Source organism: Marmota marmota, unplaced genomic scaffold (genome assembly GCF_001458135.2).
Source record: "Marmota marmota marmota unplaced genomic scaffold, marMar, whole genome shotgun sequence".
In the NCBI taxonomy this organism is placed as follows: domain Eukaryota; kingdom Metazoa; phylum Chordata; class Mammalia; order Rodentia; family Sciuridae; genus Marmota; species Marmota marmota.
Window position 1 is genome coordinate 22,880,626 of NW_025999977.1, and position 14,050 is coordinate 22,894,675.

Here is a 14,050-nt window from a genome sequence, read left to right on the forward strand (position 1 = left end):
TCCTCAACACACAAGACCAAAAAAACAGAACATTAAGATTCATTCTGAATAAAATTATTTTTCTATGTAAAAGTTCTATATTGTCATGTGTTATATATTACACATGTAAATATTTATGCAGAATTCTAACTTGTAATTAGCATTCAGAGCATTTTTGTTTTGTTTTAGTTATTGGTGCTGGGGATTGAACCCAGGGTCTTGAGCATGCTAAGCATGTACTTTGCCACTGAGCTACATCCTCAGCAATTATTTATCAGAGGTAAATGCTAGAAAATTTGATTCAAACAAAGTTAGGAAATTCAAAATGTTTTATTTCATACTTCATAAAAAAAGTTTATGTACAAGTGTCAAAGTAAATAGAAAGGCAGTTTCAATCACAAATCATTCAAACACTACTGTGGAAGCATATTTAATGCACACTCTTCAATATTAAGCATAAATAATTTTACCTATTCAGCCAAAGTACCTGGTTTTATATTATTAGATTTGCACATGTAAGACACTGGTCAAATTTTAAGATTGATAATGCCAATTTCAAGTTGCTTATATTGTGAGTACAAGTTAATTATTACAAATATATGATGTTAACAACAAAATAGTAACCCTCAAAGGTCTCCCTTTTTTTTCCATCTTCATATGTTCGTAATCTGAGTTCTTTTGATAACTTCCTTTCTTGTAGTTAATCTTCACATTACAGTAGTTATGTACTGAGTTCTCTATGCATCTCACCCATCTCCTTTATCTGAAACAGAGGGGGAAAGTACAGAAATTTTAAAATAATGTTGTTCATTGTAAAATAGTTTTTCAAAAACCTATTTATTTAGGTTTTTAAATGAATGACTCATTTATGTAAATAAAAAAGAGAAAGTTATATTACAAGGAAACACATTATAGGCATTATCCAAGCTGTTATTCGAATCAAAATGGCCAAAGTTGACTTTTTGGAAAAGAATAAACTAGACCTTTAAGAACAGACAAGATTTTAACTAAATGCATGCTATTTTTATACCAAGGAAGAATCAAATCATATTATTTTTTTGCAGGGGGTAGGGGTAGGATGGTGGTATTAGGGATTGAACTCAGGACACTCGACCACTGAGCCACATCCCCAGCCCCTTTTTCTCTTTTATTTAGAGACAGGATCTCACTGAGTTGCTTAGTTCCTTGCTGTTGCTGAGGCTGGCTTTGAAATGGAGATCCTCCTGCCTCAGCCTCCCAAACCACTGGGATTACAGGCATGTGCCACTGTACTCAGCATCATTTTCTATTATTGATCTTTCATTTTATAAGTGAGGAAAATTGAAGTTCTTTTTTGGGAGAGCAGTACTGGGGACTGAAGCCAGGGCACTTTATCACTGAACTACGTTCCTAGCCCCCTCCTTTGTTTTTGAGACAAGGTGTCATTAAATTGCTGAGGCTGGCCTCAAATTTGCAATCATCCTGCCTCAGCCTCCCAAATTGCTGGGATTAAAGGCGAGAGCCACCATGCCTAGCAGGAAACTGAAGTTCAGAATTAAGTGACCTGTCCCAGATCTCACTATTAATTAGGGGTAGAACTGAAACAACAATGACAGCAGGTCTGTACTATTATCTCCTTTTTTCAGTTAAGAAAGCATGGAGGTTTAAAGAAGTTGTACTGTCTAGTTAGTAAGTGGCCAAACCCAGGTCTATAGTGCTCTTAATTATATATTATATCATTTTGCCTGTCAATATTCAGTTCAGGGACAGTCTCCTGGGCCTATGATCCCAATTAGATAAGCCAGATGATCTATTATGGAACAGGAAGAAAATGTTAGAACTTTCTGGTTTTATTAGATTTTTTTCAATATTCTTTTACATTTGTTTTTGTTATTTTATAAAATATTAATAAGTGGCACCTATACAACTACAAATAAATATGCAAATATACAAAAATTGGTGAATATGCAGAAAATGTTATTAATAAGAGTTCAAGGACAAATATGTCCACATCCAATTCCAAGTGACTGCAACACACTAACAATCTGAAACTGACTTCACCCCAGTGTGCAGAACTAGTTAGTATGTAATAGATTTACTATGACAAATTAAATTCATCTTAAATTATTATTACTTATTGATACAGACACAATAAATCAGATCATTAACCACAAGGAGCTTTTCTAATATGACTCCACTAGAATATGGCTCTAAAAGATTCCTTTAAATGTTGACACTAGTGAAGCAGAATTCAATATGAGGTGGTCTGCCATGAAACTCATACATTAAGAGGTAAGAGTTCATTCTCAGACCCTAAGGACCTTCAGTATAAATGAGATCCATCAGTATCTAGGAAAGAACAATTACTACTAAGGAATGAGAGACTAAACAGGGTTTTTTAAAATTACATAGCAGTCCATTTACCTCAGCCTTCTCATACTTTGTTGTTTTCTTCCTTCTGGAAATAACCTGAAAGGGAGATAAATGATTACTACTTTAGTATTGCTACTCAAACATTAAAGTCTAGATTGATGTATGTGCTTTTAATGTACCATAATTCCATCTGAACAATTTCAAACTCTATTAATATGTTTCTTAAGTCAAAAATTGACTATTAACCTAAAAAAAGTGCACCACAACCATTGAAACAAACCAAAAAATATATCAAGAAAACAGTGAATCATCTTTTAGTGCAATTTAAGAGTTTGATGTACATTCTTCTTTTTCCATATTAAAACAAACACAGAAACACATGTATGTAAGTTTGGGGGTCTAAAAATGGGATCATGTTATATCAATTCCATCTTGGAACAGATTTTTTTGATCTTCCAGATCAAAAGAGCTAGACTGAACTCACTGACAACAGAGCATAGCATGGAATACTGCTATTTACTCATGCATCCTCCTGCTAATATACACTCAGATTATTTTCCAGATTCAGCCTTAAAAGCAGCACTGCAAGACAAACTTTGTGCTTCCTTTTTGCAACTTGTAATTTCATTTCTACAGGATGAATAGATTTCTATGAATCTTTTGTGTTGGCTTTGCTATCTGAAAGTACTCTTCTATTAATTGTATATCTATACAAGTTGCCATCCCTTTTTTTTCCTCATCAATTTGTAGGATCTCTTTGCATACTATGCATAATATCAATTTTTTAAGAATCATAAATATTTTTTCCCAGTCTATCATTGATTTTTTTTTTTTTTTTAATATAGAAACTCATTACATTACCCAGGCGAGTCTGGAACCTCAGCCTTCCAAGTACCTGGGATTATAGGTTTGACCATGGGGCCCAGCTTCACACTTTTTACTTTATAATATTTTTTGACATACAAAATGTCACAAACATTTAATTTTAAGTCAGTCATGCTGACACATGCTTGGAATTCCAGATACTCAGGAGGCTGAGGCAGGAAGATCAAAAGTTCCAGCTCAGCCAGGTTCAGCGGCACACGCCTATAATCCTAGCAGATCAGGAGGCTGAGACTAGAGGATGGCAAGTTCAAAGCCAGCCTCAGTAACTTATCAAGGTCCAAAGCACCTTAGAAACCCTGTTTCAAAATAAAAAATAAGGATAGGGATGTGGTTAACTCAGTAGTTAACACTCCTGGTACCAAAAAAAGAAATTAAAAAAAAAAGTTTAACTTATAGAGATATAGTCTTTTATGGATTTTAGATTTCTTGCCTTAGATGGTTTTCCTTATCACAAAGTTATAGAAACATTTTCTAAGTTAATTTTCTTGAAACTTATCTTTCTGCCTATTCCGTTCGCGTTACTAGGCTCTAAATACACCTGTCACGCACAGTTGGGCAACATGGCCTGTGCCCTGGTGGGGTGAAATAGGAATTCAACATTTGTTTTATTGAGATGGAGGAGGATTACTCTACTGAGTTAAAAATATAGGGCTACAGTTGTGGCTCAGTGGGACAGCACTTGCCTAGCATGTGAGAGGCACTGGGTTCAATCCTCAGCACCACATAAAAATAAATAAATTAAACAAAATATTGTATCTATAACTGAAAATTTTTTTTCAAAAATTTAAATATATAGGTTCCTACATACCCTCAAATCTATTTCTGAATTCTGTTGTGTTGATGAAATTTACTGATGTTGAGCAAGCCTCCCAAGTTGCTTGGATTACAGAAGAGAACTACCCTGCTTGACATTCATTCACTACAGAATTATAAAATTAGCGGGGGTGGATAAAAATTTTGCTTTATTTAATATGTTTTAGAACATGAATGTGGAATTTGAACAGGGAATCAAACCCAGGAGCATTTAAACACTGAGCCACATCCCTATCCCCTTTTTTATTTTGAGACAGGGTCTTGCTAAGTTGCTTTAAACCTCACTAAATTGCTGAGGCTGGCTTTGAACTCTCAATCCTCTTGCCTTAGTCTTCCAAGACGCTAGGATTATGGGTGTGTGCACTATGCCCAGTAAGCAAATTTTTTTGTTTTATTTTTTAAAATATTTTTTTTAGTTGTAGGTGGACACAATATCTTTATTTACTTATTTTTATGTGGTGCTGAGGATTGAACCCAGTGCCTCGCAAGGCAAGTGCTCCATCACTGAGCCACAACCCCAGCCCTGCAGTTTTTTTAATTAACTTTTTTTCCCTTTTATTGCCATGCTAGAGATCAAACCCTGTGTTCCATGGATGCAAGGCAAGCACTCTCCCAATAAACTACACCCACAGCTCTTAACTTTTAAGAATATATCTGAAAGCCCATGACATGGTGCACATCTGTAATCCCAGCAATTTGGGAGGTTGAGGCAGGAGGATCAGAAGTTCAAGGCCAGACTCAGCAAGACCCTAAGCAACTTAGTGGTAAAATACCCCTGGGTTCAATCTCTAGTACTTAGGGAAAAAAAGGAATATATTCTTAAACATATACATATGGTCCTGAGTTTAATCCCCAATATTGGGGGCAAAAAAATGTAAGTAAAAGAATATATCCTTGCTGGGCACAGCGATGCATGCCTGTAATAATACCAGCAGCTCAGGAGGCTGAGGCAGGAGGACTACAAGTTCAAAGCTAGCTTTAGCAACTTAGTGCGACCCTAAGCAACTCAGTTAGACCCGGTCTTTAAATAAAATGCAAAAATAAAGGGCTGGGGATGTGGTTAAGTGCCCCTGGGTTCAATCCCCAGTACAAAAAAAAAAAAGCTATATCCTTAAATGAAATTTTTTACTTATTCTGTACTTACCAGGACAACAATACCAGCAATAACTGCTATTGTCACAACCACGATGACAGCTATAATACCAGCTTTTAGGCCCTGCATTGAAAATTCAGGGGCCTTTTCATCAACATAGTAAATTAAAGTTTGACCAGGATCCAGTTCTAGTTGCTCCCCATCTACTCTCAGGTCTATTTTTGATGTACGGAACAAGGATTCCCCTTTCACCTATAATAAAAAGGAGAAAAACGAAAACATCTAAGCAAACCAATTTCAGTCACTTATAATTAAATCACATGCCAATTGTGTACCAAAGAACTGCTGCCAAGAATCTTTATGGTTTCAGTAATAATGATCTGACCCACTGAAATCTTTGAAAAATTACAGGAAAATTTCAAACACATATAAATCAGATTCATATAATGAAGCTAACACCCAAATTAAAAAATATCAACATATAACCAATCTTATTTCATGTATTTGTCCTTCTATCCCTGTACCCCACTCAAGTCCGGATTTAAAAAAAAAAAAATCTCAGATTCAACAGAAATATCTCATTATCATAAAAGTTTAAACAAAACATTTCAATCACACCAGTTAACATAGCTTTTTTAGAAATGTAAACTCTGGCCCATGTAAATTATTAGTTGAATAGGGGAGAATATACACCCAAAGTAACTACTAGGGAGGTAATAATAAGTATGAGAGAGAAGAGGGCTAGCAGGTATGCTCAGTGGTCAACTGTTTTCCTGGCATGCTCAAGGACTTGGGTTTGAACTCCGCACTACAATTAAAAAAAAAAAAAAAGAGGAAGAGGAGGAAGAAGATGAAATAATCTAGGCAGAAAAATTTGATAGACATACAAATATACATACAAGTAAGAAAGGTGTATATGAATGACCAAGAAAACAAACTTGATTCTAAGAATCAGAGAGAAAGTTGAACTACATGTGGAGAAAAAGGTAATAAAAGATCTTGACTCCACTGAAGCATGACACACATTATATTTCTTTTTTTTAGTAAGCAGTATCTTTCTTTTTTAAGAATATTGTTTTTTAGTTGTAGACAGAAACAATATCTTTATTTTTATATTTTTTATATGGTGCTGAGGATCGAACCCAGTACCCCACATGTGCGAGGCAAAGGCTCTACCACTGAGCCACAACCCCAACCCCACACATTATATTTCTGAACACATGAATAAAGTTTATACTTACATCTTTTTCAAAATAATAAGCCACATCAGCTATGTCCACATCATTTTGAGTTTTCTGAGAAGAATTTTGCACCAGATCAATAGTGATAACATTATTCTCATACTGAGGGAAACAGTAGAAAATACAGATTATTAGTATAATCAAAAGCATATGAAAATATCAACATTCAATAGAATATTTAGTGTTTGTTTTTCTGTAATCTACATGCAGAAGTATTCTTTTCCATTACTAAGTAAATTTATCACTAATAATTGAAGAAGTTATCCAAGGGAATAAGCAAAACTTGGGTTTTTCAAAGGCTACAGAAGGTAAATATCAACAGGAATTTCACATTAAGTATCCAGGACTTATGTTGCTACTCAAATGCATTTACCACTACTACACCATCTGCCCTTATGCCCAATAAATACTGTCCCACCAACTTTCTGATAAAACTCATATATTTAAAAAAAAAAAATCATACCAGAATATTTGTGATAAATTTTGGATCCAGTAGATACCGAGTAGTCATCATTTCTTGAATTGCACTGTAAATAATTAAAAATTTGTGTTTTTAAAAAAAATTTGTGCAATAAGAAGCAGCTCTGCTTTCTAACTAAGCAGATAGCTTGAGGTCTACAGTCATCATTTCAAAGTTTTTATTATTTTTACTCTTGGTATTATTATTTGGGCTATTACTGGACTGAACCCAGGGATGCTCTACCATTGAGTTACATATTTCTAATCCTTTTTATTTCTTGAGACATGGTCTTGCTAAGTTGCCTAGGCAGGCCTCATACTTATGATCTTCCTTTTTCATCTGCCTGAATTGCTGAGATTACAGCCCTAAGGCACTGTGCCCCGCAGTGCTAAGAATTTCATGATACTTTGCAAGCAATAATAATAATTGGTTCAGGCTAGCATCATTCATTCATTGTTACCAAAACTATTGAGAGCCAGTCTGAATAGAAAGAGAAAACATTCACACAGTATCCAAGAATCTGCCCAGTTTATTAATTACAAAGGGGAAAATGTTAACTCTACCAGTGGAGAAACCTGGTAGACATCACTTTAAGCAATTAACATTACCAGTGAAGGGACAAGGTAACATTATGGACCTTCTGACGTGAGTACTGGAAAGGACACAAGATCACTTGTATAGTTTTCATATCAAAAATGCAAACCCTGGGCTGGGGATGTGGCTCTAGTGGTAGCGCGCTCGCCTGGCATGCGTGCGGCCTGGGTTCGATCCTCAGCACCACATACAAACAAAGATGTTGTGTCCACCGAGAACTAAAAAAATAAATAAATATTAAAAAAAAAAAAAGTATTTTACTCACGTTTGGAACAAATGACAGTATTTTTTGTACCCATGGATGTACACTGGCATTCATCATTTTCATTCTTATAGCAGTCTGTAGTGAGCTTATAGTTTTCACAGATACATTCTAGAAAATAAAAATAAATATTACATACATACATACAGACACACACACTCATACAAATATAATTTTTTAAATTCAATTTTATTTTTTCAGTTGTGGCTGGACATGATACCTTTTACTTATTTATTTTTATGTGGTGCTGAGGATCGAACCCAGGGTCTTGGACATGCTAGGAGAGCATTCTACCACTGAGCCACAACCCCAGTCCCACAAATGTAATTTAAAATGTGGATCCAGCCTGGCTCAGGAGGCTGAGGCAGGAGGATCATGAGTTCAAAGCCGGCCTCAGCATCCAATCCAACTATCAACTCTGATGTCCTTACTAAATGATGTTCTGACAGTAATGCCCAAGTGACAGGGACACAAAATCTTAACAAGTGGTCCTAAATGTTTTTTCAGCTATAATTTAAGTGCTTCCTAACTGCCTGGCACCTGCTACACAACTTGTATACATTACACACACACAGATGGCCTAATCTGTACTCGATCTCATTTCAATTTTTTCTTTTCTTTTTTAAAGTACTAAGGATAGAACCCAGGGCCTTTCACACACGAAGCAAGCCCTCTAACGCTGAGTACATCCTGGGATCCCCATTTCAATTTTTTTAAACAATTGTTTTTTGTTTTTATTTTTGTTTTTGCAGTGCTTGGGATTGAATCCAGAATTCCAAGCATACACTCTATCACTGAGCTACACAATGCTGGTAAACACAGCTCGCCAAAGGTCATTATCAGCTCTGCCTTTGCTATACTTCTACTTTCAGCTCTGTCCCTTCTTCTATCCTGTTAATCCCTGCCTTTCAGTTACTGCCCTTTTTTTTTTTTTTAAACTCAGGGTCAATTTAACACTGAACTACGTCCCTACCCCCTTTTATTTTGAGACAGGTTCTCCCTAAATTATTTAAGGGTCTCATTAAATTGCTGAGGTTGGCCTTGAACTTGTGATTTTCCAGCCTCAGCCTCCAGAGTCACTGGGATTATATGTGATTATACGTGTGCAACACCACACCTGGCTTCTACCCCATTTTCTTAAGGGATGCTTGCTTGGTAGAAACATATTCAACATTCAGAGCATTTCCTTTTACTTTCTCTCTCTCTCTCTCTCTCTTTGAGACAGGGTCTCACTAAATTGCCAAGATTGACTTTGTGATGCTCCTGCTTCAGCCTCCTGAGTCCTTGGAATTATAGACATGTACCACCAAGCCCAGCTAGAACATTTTCTATCTTGGAAAAATTACACTTTAGATTGCATGTGGGTGCATCTTTGTTACCTAACTACATCAAACCCTAGTATCCCATTCTCAAAGTGATACTAAACACTCATTGAGGTACGGATGTCAGTTTAATTGTTTTATCCTTGACTACCTGGAAAGTTCATTTTAACTTCAAATTGGCCCCTCCACTATTTCCTCTTGGCACAGTATTGGGGTTTGAACCCACGGATGCTCTAGAACTAAGCTGTATCTCCCCTTTTTATTTTGAGACAGGATCTACTAAATTGCCCAGGCCAGTCTCCAGTCTTCGATCTCAGTGCTGTGATATTACATCTAGTCCATCCAATCCCTTTATCTGTCTAGTTAAGATAGTGCAAACATTTAAAACACATGACAAATAAAAGAATTTTTATATCAGCACTTCATATCCCATGTTTCCAATTGGTTTTAATTTTCCCATTTAAGTTGCAATTAAGATTAAGTATTTAGCTCAAGATTCAAGGTAGAAAAACATGACTTAAGAGCTTTGTCCAATTTTCCCTACTTCTAGATAGTATCTTACAAATAAATCAAACAACCACAGCCAATCTATTTCAGAGCAAGAAGAACTGGAATCAAACTAAACTATATTCCAACATTTGGATACTGACCATCCTATTGTTCACCCACCATTTAAATCTTGCTTTTAAAGACTAAAGGAAATGGAAAACTCTGGATGCTATGAGTGGGGTGGGGAGATATAAAAACCTACATGTCTAGATTTAGGGCAGTGTTTAGAGCAACGTCTAAAGGAGGGGCCTTTAGACATATAGACATATACCCAATTATTAATTATGGGATTCTCGAAGTGGTGGGATTATGGGATTTTTACCCCGTGCAATTACCTTTATTTCTGGGTTCCCTACAACAAACTTGATTTATACTCATATTATTCTTAGAAAAGGGAAAACACGTCTGGTAGTCAAGTCCCAGAAGGCTCGTCTCCCGCGCGCAGGTGCATAGCGGCTCTCACAGTTACCTGTCCCCGCCCGAGGCCCACATCCGGGGCCCGCTGCAGGTGCCTCGGGAGGAGCTGCTATCGGGAGGATAGCAGCGGCCACAAAGGCTCCGCTACCGGACCCGACTGGTTTCAAATCCAAAGTCGGCTGGGGCCGGTGAGGTGGGCGCGCCCCAGCTTGAGGTTCGGGTTCTGTGGCCTTAGGAGCGACCCAACCTGCTCACTCGGATCCCCGCCTGCCCCTTCGCCCCAACCCGGCTCCTTTCTCTAGAGACAAATGCAAAAGGCGGCTGCTCCCTCGGTCCGCGACGGGTGGGCGGGCGCCTTCTCACCGCCTCCACGGTGCGGAGGACCTGGACCCGCGCGCTGCCCGCGCCGTCCGGTCTTCAGGCGGCAAAGCGTGGGCTCTCGGTCCCTTCCTCGTTATTCTCGACTCCGGCGCCGAAAGCCGCCAGGTCCCGGCGGGCCCGGCCCGGCCCGGCCCAACTGCGCAACTCCGCTCCAGGTCCGCATCTCACCTTTCTGAGCCGCGGCCACCGCTGCCGTCGCCGCTGCTAGCAGGAGTCCGAACGCTAGGACCTGGGGGCGCGCCATGCTGCGCGCGCGTCGAGAAGAGGGGTGCGGCGGCGTCCCGCGACTCGGTGGAGGGACTAGGGCTCAGAAAGCCGGGCGCGCGAGGCCTGGGGCGCGCGGATCGCGTCGGTAAGTGCGAACTCGCCTAAGGAGTGAGCGCTCTGGACACGCGGCGGGGTGGAGCGCAGACCTGCGGCACCTGGCGGCCCCGCCCCTCGGCCCCTTCCTGGGGCCTCTCGACTCAGCCCGCCGACTCAGCCCGCCGGGGCCGGGAGTGAGTCACCTCCTGGGGGGCGGGGCCAAGGGACAGGCTCCCGATCCCCCATCCCCACCCCGCAGCCGTCGGGGGCGCCGCCCCCACCTCCAGGGTGGGGCGCCTCGCGTGTGGCTGCCTGGTGCTTGNCTGGAAAGGACACAAGATCACTTGTATAGTTTTCATATCAAAAATGCAAACCCTGGGCTGGGGATGTGGCTCTAGTGGTAGCGCGCTCGCCTGGCATGCGTGCGGCCTGGGTTCGATCCTCAGCACCACATACAAACAAAGATGTTGTGTCCGCCGAAAACTGAAAAATAAATATTAAAAAAAAAAAAAAAAAAATGCAAACCCTGACCGGTGTGGTGGCACCTGTAATCCCAGTTACCAGGTAGGTTAAGGCAGGAGGATTCCAAGTTCAAGGCCAGCCCCAGTAACTTACTAAGACCTTGTCTCAAAATTTTTTAAAAAATAAAAAAAAAAAAAAAACTGGGAATATGGCTCAGTGGTAAAGCACCCTGGGATTCAATCCCCAGTAATGAGGTGGAGGAGTTTGCTACAAAGAACATCAATGGGAAAACTGGCATGATATGGGATTATGGTTAATTTCCTAACTTTGATCATCATACAGTGGTTATACATGACAACACCTTTTTTTTTCTTAAGAAACGATACACTCAAGTAGGGGAAAGGAACATGACACCTACAACTTGCTCTCAAGTAGTTCTAGGAAAAATACCTGTACATGCACAGATAGATATAAAGTGCATTCACTTAACAGACAATGGGGCATATTGTTAACTGGTGAGGAAATACTGGCACAATTATTGCAAATCTATTTCGAAAAATTATTTTAAGAAAGTAAGAAAAGGCATTTAAATTTAGTTTTTCTAATGGTGCAGAATGAAAATATCTGAGAAGCAATTTTGAAAGGAAATAGGATCCGTGTAATTGCACTTACGTCTGCAAACTTTGAACATTGTAAGGTTTTTCCCTTGCTTTGTGTTTCAGTTCAATCATGATCCAGCTGTAAAGTGAAAAGACAGTGACAATGGTCTATAACTCAATCTTTTATACTATTTTCCTAATAAACAAAAAAATGCTAAAATTCTCAAGTGGAATTACAATAGAGCTAACAGAACAAGGATTGTTGCAGTAATTAAATATGCCCATAATTTTTTCCCTCATTCTCACACATCCATCATACAGAACCGATCCAGAGGGAACACCCTTTCTCATATTGACCCTCTGGCCTCTGGCTACAACATATAAAGTCACATGAAAGTGAAGGCTAAGCTAGCTGTATTGGGCCCTTCTCAAGTAAAAAAGACAAAAGGGAACTGAAAGAACCAGAGAAAATTGACCATGAGTCTCCACAAGAAAGAACTGTAGAGTCAGGATTTGGGGCTTGACACCTTTCCAGTTTCCAGCTCCTTCTAACAAAGTCTTGTTAGCTTAAGCCAGCTTGAGTGTGTTTCTGTTCCTTTCCATTAAATAATCCTGGAGACAACCATCTCTCCCCACCAATCTTTGTTTTGGTGCTGGGGATTGGACCCAGGGTCTTTCTACCACTGAGCCTCAGCCCTCCTATCTTACTTTCACAACACAATAAATGAACAAATATGGAAATAGCTTAAGTTACATACATTAACACTATTCCAACATTAAAATACTGAACAGTGTTAAGTGAAAATAAGAAAGGAAAATTATGCCTAGTATGCTACCATTTACATAAAAAAATAAAAGGGCTGGGGATGTGGCTTAGTGGTTAAGCACCCCTGAGTTCAATCCCTGGTATACACACACACACACACACACACACACAAAATATTTATATATATTTGTCTGTCTACATATTAAATTCATATATTCTCTTTGGAAGCTGATGGAATAAGCTGATGACACAGTTCTAGGCAGGTACACTGGGAAAATGGGGCCTGGGATGGGATGGAAAGAGTTACACCCTTTCCTATATTTTGAATTCTAAACCATGAAATCATATTTACATACAAAAACAAACTTAACTAATAAATCTGAAAAGCAAAAAAACAGTAATATGGGCAGCTCCACTTACAAGGTCCTCACTCGTTCGGAGCAGGTAATTTCAGTATCCTTGTCAGTTCTTCGGACCCCAGCAGTGTTCACACACCAGCACGTGGCAGTGCCATTGCACTGCTTGGCTTTAAAGAGCCCTTTCTCGTCACAGTCAGGGTCATACAGCCCGTCATTGTTCTGGATCGCCCCTTCCGGTTTCCCTCTTCTCCCAGACTTTGAGGAATTCATTTCTGCCTTCATCACCAAACATTTGGATGCCACTGAAAAGAAAGTTTAAAGTCAAACTGAAAAATAACTGTAGTTTTACATGCCCAGGGAAAAACGCTTTTTAATCTAACACTAAACTCCCAGGCCAAAGATTATTTCATATTTCCATTTTCCCACACTTAATTACTTGCTGAAGATAAGACGCTTCAGATGTAGGATAATTATGACAAAACAAAACAATTCAGATTTGAGCCAATAAAACCCTTTCCAATTTGAAGCATATCAATTAAAAAAAAAACAAAACTCTTTATCAAGATAAGCTTAAAGAGCACTCCTGTGATCCCAGCAGCTCGGGAGGCTGAGACAGGAGGATTGAGAGTTCAAAGTCAGCCTCAGCAATGGCAAGGCACTAAGAAGACAGTGAGACCCAGTCTCTAAATAAAATACAAAAATAGGGCTGGAGATGTGGCTCAGTGGCCGAGTGCCCCTGAGTTCAATCCCTGGTACCAAAAAAAAAAAAAAGATAAGCTTAAAGGCAGTAGTAAAAGTATTTTACTCGGGCTGGGGATGTGGCTCAAGCGGTAGTGCGCTCGCCTGTCATGCGTGCGGCCTGGGTTCGATCCTCAGCACCACATACAAACAAAGATGTTGTGTCCACCGAGAACTAAAAAAATAAATAAATATTAAAAAAAAAAAAAGTATTTTACTCACGTTTGGAACAAATGACAGTATTTTTTGTACCCATGGATGTACACTGGCATTCATCATTTTCATTCTTATAGCAGTCTGTAGTGAGCTTATAGTTTTCACAGATACATTCTAGAAAATAAAAATAAATATTACATACATACATACAGACACACACACTCATACAAATATAATTTTTTAAATTCAATTTTATTTTTTCAGTTGTGGCTGGACATGATACCTTTTACTTATTTATTTTTATGTGGTGCTGAGGATC

At 38.9% G+C, this 14,050-nt stretch overlaps 1 protein-coding gene across 1 annotated transcript; it reads right to left on the bottom strand.

Annotated features, from left to right (window-relative positions):
- Positions 1 to 290: 290 nt before the first annotated feature.
- Epcam (epithelial cell adhesion molecule) lies at positions 291 to 13,954 on the bottom strand. The gene is made up of 8 exons (XM_015479689.2): positions 13,798 to 13,954; positions 12,899 to 13,139; positions 11,786 to 11,851; positions 6,827 to 6,890; positions 6,364 to 6,465; positions 5,174 to 5,374; positions 2,383 to 2,427; positions 291 to 742 (listed from the first exon to the last, which is right to left on the bottom strand). The coding sequence occupies exons 1-8, from the start codon at positions 13,937 to 13,939 to the stop codon at positions 701 to 703; spliced, it is 903 nt and encodes a 300-aa protein (XP_015335175.2). The 5' UTR covers positions 13,940 to 13,954; the 3' UTR covers positions 291 to 700.
- Positions 13,955 to 14,050: the final 96 nt, after the last annotated feature.

What these genes read in the sequence shown, in the direction of transcription:
- Epcam (XM_015479689.2), bottom strand. Translation starts at nt 13,939, where the DNA reads ATGTATGTATGTAATATTTATTTTTATTTTCTAGAATGTATCTGTGAA. An exon ending in AATTTATCACAAATATTCTG is followed by an intron (nt 6,466 to 6,826) that starts GTATGATTTTTT and finishes TGTTTCCCTCAG; the next exon opens with TATGAGAATAATGTTATCAC. An exon ending in CTTATTATTTTGAAAAAGAT is followed by an intron (nt 5,375 to 6,363) that starts GTAAGTATAAAC and finishes TTTTTATTATAG; the next exon opens with GTGAAAGGGGAATCCTTGTT.